Raw genomic sequence first — 5,832 nt, 5'->3', positions numbered from 1 at the left:
TTCGTCGTTGGTGATTTATTTTGAGACGTTCGAGAGCTTCTTGAGATATTTGGGTAAGTTCTTCAAGTGGAATTGCATTCAGCAAGGATTCGACATCTTTGTGATACTTTTTAACTCCATTCAACAGTTTTTCCTGAAGGGGAAGAAGCTGGTTTTGCTCGCCAACAAATCTAATTAAGCTTTGAGCACTCCCAAGTGACTTACATGATCTCAACGATCCAAAAAGACATCGTGAAAACTCAAAAGTTGTGCAAATTAGCAAAATGCTCATGGTAACTTTGATAACCTCAAGATATCCAACCGACACTTGGTAGTACACAAACTGATCCTCAGTTGAGAAATATTTCTTCACCAGAGGAAAATCGTGGCAAGTGACATCCCTTGTCTGTTTGTTGTGCTTCACGTAAGCGGAGAGCTGTCGAGTTAGAATGTTGTTCAGCTTTGCTGGCAGATTCATCGAATTGGCAGTATTTTTAATGGATTCACCAAATATCTGGACGAATCGTTTCATTGAAGCGACCGTAACCTCTTTGGAGCAGTTTGTCGGGGTAAAGTTCTCCAAAATCGAGAAAACTTTGTTCAGGGAGTACATCTGTCGCACGCGATGGTACAATTTTGTTGTGAACTTAATCATTTTCTTAGATTTTCCTGATATTTTCCAGCTGATGTCAAAAGACTCATTGCCAAAAAATTCGTCAATCAGAGCATCGATTGAAAGATTGGAATTTTTCTTGGAAGTCAACTTGTTCCAGACATTTTCGCTTAATGTTGGCAAAGATGAATCTTTTGACCACGAAGCTTCAAGAAGTATTCTGTCACGATTTACAATTTCATTAAAAATTGTTTTCATAGCTGATGATACTCTCAAGAATTCTTTTACAAATTCTTTCAATTCAAGTGAAATCAATTTCACAATTTTCATAATAATTGATTTGTTTAAAACCATTCGATAAATCTCAAATTCATCGTCTTTCACTGACGAGAAGAATATTGCCAAGAGGAACATCACCTCCTTCAGGGGAAGCTTCTTCAAGTGAATCTTATCCTTGATGAAGTGCAGTTGGTTGTGAATCATTCTCAGTTTGTAAAGGACTTCATTGGCAATTGCAAGAAAATCATTGCAGCTTGTCATGCTTAGAAGTTCGTTTGACCACTTAACGATAAATTTCAACGAATCCAACCATTCTGTAGGACTTTTTGGAGTAACAGGATCACCACAGAAATGATTGAATCCGAACGTTGCAAGTTTGTGCTGAAGGAATGTTTGCAATTCTTCACCAATTATTACTCCTCGAATGTTCAACTCCAAATGGGCATTCGAAACATACATGAAAAAGTTAGACTCTTTAAACATTTTGGCATTTTGACAAAATTTGAACGTTTCAAGCGATCCATACTGCAAAATTTTGAACACTTTTTGCTCCTCAGACAAACTTTCAGGAAGCTCATATTTCAAAACTAATCCAGCAAGATCGGTCCTATCTTTAGACAGAGCACAGCTGATGAAACTCTGAACCGTTTCGGGATGCATTTTCCAGCAGGGCATTCCAGCATCAAGCAGAATTGAAGCCATTTCCCCACTTCTTCGAAGAAGCTTCCCATCGTAATCGACAACTTTGTGGAAAAGAGATGGATTCATCCATAAATCTTGGTGGTTGGGATCGTCAATTTTGGCAATTAGTGCCCGAGTAGATTCGACATCACACGATCCAATTGCCAATTGGAGTCGACTTTCGTTGGAAATTTCTTTCATTAGGGTGGTTAAATTGTGATTTTTGATAGAACTGTTCGTTGTTTTGCATTCTGCAAAGTAGCTCATTGAATCAACTTGAAGTTTTAGGAATCGTTGGACAGCTGAGTCGCTGTTGAAAATTTTCACATCACAGCTGTAAATATTAAATTTGAATGAATTTTGCAACTTTTGAATGATTCGTTCATGAATTGTATCGAATGAAAACTTGTCTTCGTTTAAACAAATGTTTTCACATAAATTTTCATCCTCAATAAATTCAAAATTGTTAACAACAGTTAATTTTGCAAACGCATAAATTTCACTATCATTGCAAAATATTTCGAAATTAAACTGTTTTTGAACTTTCAAATTTGAAGACTCTAAAATTTGCTGCATTTTTGAAACTACTTCTGAAAAGTCAGTGCCATCTTCAACATTCTCCGAATAAATTTTGAACTTTTCAATGAAAAATCGCTCATCTATCCTTTTGTAAAGCAAAATTCTTTGAAGAACAAAATTTTGAAATTCAACGTTTTGTGTAAAAATAAACTCCTGGTTATTTTGCACATTTTCTAAAAAGGAAACATATTTTGATGTTTCCAGTAAGTTATACCAATCGTCAAACTGACTCTTTCCATCAACTTTAATGTTCAACCGAATATTTTGAGCAATTTCCTCCAATATTCCTGAATGCCTCAATCCCAAAGCTACTGGAACAACCCAGCTATCGAAAATCACTTTGAATCCAACTCGCAAAAGATGACGCACCATTTTGACGGATCCAGATGATGCTGCCAGAGCAAGCAAATTCAACTTTTGATTGAATTCGATTTTTGGAGCACACTTCTTGACGAATTTGAAACATTGATAATGTACGGCAACTTGGAATGCAGTTTTGAGCTGAATTCCAAACACTACAAATTGACTTGAATTTGTTTGAAAGTGTGGATTTGCGCCGTGTTTTAGAAGAATTCTGGCCAATTTCCAACGTCCTTTCACGACTGCTGAAAACAGAGCTGAATTGAGGTTTAGTTGGGGAAATTTCAGTATCAAATGTTTACAAATTTGAATTCTGTTAAAACTGATTGATGTGATAAGAGCTTCACCAGCTATTGATTTGAGTTCATCACTTTCAATAAAATTGTTAATGGCTTCAATATTGTTGGATTTTATGGCTGCATTTACAAACTTTATGGAAGTTTGATCATCAAATTGTTTGAAATGTGCATAATCGATGTGTCTTTCTAATGCTCTTACAAGTATTTCTTCTTCCATGTTGATATTTAGATCAATCAACAATTTCAAAAGTTCAGCAGAGCCAGTTGAAATGGCTTTCAAAACTAAACTTTTGTCAGGTTTGAAATCAGGTCTCAACATTAATAAATATTTAAGACCAGCAATATTGATAAAAGTGACAAGTTTGTTCACTACAAATGATAATGTTTCACAATTCCAATTCTCAGGATCAATTTTAGTTGATTTAATCAAGTCGTTCCAAGAAAACATTCTCTCAGGAAATTTTTCCACTTCTTTTGGACACAAATCAATCGCTCCATTGAAATTTTCTAAATCCAAAGCAATTTGCAGTTGACATTCCTTTGAACGATATTTTTCTTCGGAATCACACCCCACTAAAGACATCATTTGAAAGTACGAGTCATTTGGTTGATTGCTAAATTTGTAAGCTAAAATTGTTCCCAAATCGTAATATTTGGATGGTTCTCCAATGCCAAGTTGAAACCAAAATTTACCATTCACCTTTGATCCCGTCCCAATATTTTCGTGAAATCTCTCAACATCCAAGTCCAGAGCAGCTTGAAGTAACTCTTTTTGCTGGCGATTCCAAACTATCGCTTCGAATCTGATATCTTTAAGGCATTCAGGAAGTCTTTTTTGAAGGAGTGAAACACTTTGAAAGCGGATCTCTGTCAGAACAAGGGCATTGATTAAATTATTTAGCTTTTCATTGTTCAAAACTGTTAAAAAGTTTGGGTTTACATCTTTCAAAAAGTCGTAATAAGTTTTGCTACAAAGTTCTCCAAATCCATAACGAATTAACTGAGAACAATCGCAAATCTTTTTGGAGGATTCCAGAAATTTGTAAAACTCCATTTGCCAATGGTTGAGTACCATCAGGACATTTCTTGGAATGGTCGAGTGATTAAGTATCAATTTCTGAACTGATTCGCAATTGTAGCTTTCAAGTATTGGTTTCAATGTTGCTGCATAAGTTTCAAAAACATCTGCTTGCATTAGAGAGTATGTGTTGATTAATTCGTTTACGTCCATGTTTTCAAAAGATTTGACATCTTCTTCCGAATCGGTTTCAAGTTCAGATTTCTTAGCTTCAATCATTTCTGAAGGATTACTACTTTTAAGCTTTTGCTCAAGAAGATCAAATATGATTACTTCTGGTTGAATCGACTCCCACAAGTGGAAGGCAAGTTTGACTAGTTCAGCAGGATTACATCCAAGATCCAGATTTATCATCTTTTTAATGCGGTGCATGTCTGATAGATTTAAAAAATAAATGCTTGATATTTGTAAAGTCTTCAAATCTCTCAAAAGTACAAGTTTTCTTTGCAAGTTGTCCTGTAAATCCTTCATATTTTGTAAATACAAATGGTTTTCCAGTTTTTCATAGAATTGTGTAATTTTGTTGTAACTTTCTTCATGTGCTAACAATATTGATTTCAAATCTACAAAATTAAGTAGTGACTTAAGTTGTTCTAGCGAACAATTGCTTGCAATTTCAAGAAAGTGACGATGTGCCTTGTGCGTATCTAAAAATATCCCTGATCTAAAGATTGTTTCCAGTATTGGTAATCGCTGATATAACGTTTGATAAAATTTGAAAAAGTCATCAGCAACTGCAATATCTTCCTCGGATTTTCCACGCCAAACTAAGCTCTCCTGATTGATAACGTACGCTATGCAATGATTTCTTAAATCTAGAGGAACTTTAAGTAACTCTGCATGTTGTTTAAATTTGTACAGCAACCGATCCATTGAAGTATTCCTGATTGCTTCATCGACATCGTTCTCGATTATTGCTGATATGTCTCGCTGAATGATCTTCATGCAGTACAGCCGGTTCAAAATTACGTAAACTTTTGCTAATCTTTTGAACACTTTTCTATGCTTCTTACAAACAAATCTCTGGTAGTCACCAGGGCTCGGCACACCTTCCACCTTAACCTTCTGCAGCACCACCACCACCGCTTCCAAGAACTCCATCACACTGCCCCGATTCAGCACCAACCGATAGACCTTGAAGTCACCCTCGCGCTTGAACACCAGCAGGAACAGCGCCAAGCAGAACGCGACCTGTGTGGTGATTACAAACCGATTGATTATGCAGGCTGAACTCACATTACGTTCTGTCGCGCACCTCTTTCACCGGAATCATCTGCAACTGTTCAACCCGCTCCAAGCACCACAACTCGTTGTGGATTAGCTTGAGCAGCAGTAACGTCTCGTCGTCAACGCTGAACGAATCGCCTGACGGTTGACCTTGAAGTCGCTGGAACAGATTTTGAACGCGATCTACCGCTTCAGACCATGTAGATGACTCGAGAGGTCCTGCTAGGTACTGCGCCCCATATCGGGTCAATTTGTACTGCAGCAGGATTTGAAGATCTTCGGGAAGATCGACATTCCTGATGTCCAACTCGATCAATGCGTTGGAACAGGTTACGAAACCGTGCTCGGATAAGTCCTCGTTATCCAGCGAACCCAGTAGATTGCGCAGACTTTGCTCGTCCATTATCGCTGGTTATCGACATTTGAACTAATCGCGAGCTTGGTTCGATCGCAACTGCGTTGCGTGTTAAAACACGCTCACGCGCACACCACCGCTTGAAACTGATACGCCGGTCAGTGTAAAGGTCTTCGCGCGGTGTTATCTTGCGTGTTGGGGCGAGTGAGTGAGCGCGATTCTTAGCGCTTGCCCCATAAGCAAACCCGCTATTTATGGATTTTTTATGGGATTTGAGAGAGTGTTGGGGACTACGCATCGAGTTTGATAATTTTGACTGCCGGGGTTGAGTCAGAGACGTGACCGAGGAGTTTGTAATAAAATACAGTTTTGTTAGCAAGTG

At 37.7% G+C, this 5,832-nt stretch overlaps 1 protein-coding gene across 1 annotated transcript; it reads right to left on the bottom strand.

The window, feature by feature from the left end:
- Positions 1 to 399: 399 nt before the first annotated feature.
- LOC6041774 lies at positions 400 to 5,503 on the bottom strand. Its single transcript, XM_038251053.1, has 3 exons — positions 5,124 to 5,503; positions 4,662 to 5,059; positions 400 to 415 (listed from the first exon to the last, which is right to left on the bottom strand). Exons 1-3 carry the CDS (start codon positions 5,496 to 5,498, stop codon positions 400 to 402), a joined length of 789 nt encoding a protein of 262 aa, XP_038106981.1. The 5' UTR covers positions 5,499 to 5,503.
- Positions 5,504 to 5,832: the final 329 nt, after the last annotated feature.

The sequence above is a fragment of the Culex quinquefasciatus genome, chromosome 2 (assembly GCF_015732765.1).
Source record: "Culex quinquefasciatus strain JHB chromosome 2, VPISU_Cqui_1.0_pri_paternal, whole genome shotgun sequence".
NCBI lineage: Eukaryota > Metazoa > Arthropoda > Insecta > Diptera > Culicidae > Culex > Culex quinquefasciatus.
This window is presented reverse-complemented; position numbering and strand designations above follow the sequence as displayed.

Bases quoted from the DNA above. Each gene is read 5' to 3' on its own strand.
- LOC6041774 (XM_038251053.1), bottom strand. From the start codon at position 5,498: ATGGACGAGCAAAGTCTGCGCAATCTACTGGGTTCGCTGGATAACGAG. The intron at 5,060-5,123 runs GTGCGCGACAGA...ATCACCACACAG, and splicing joins AGATGATTCCGGTGAAAGAG to GTCGCGTTCTGCTTGGCGCT.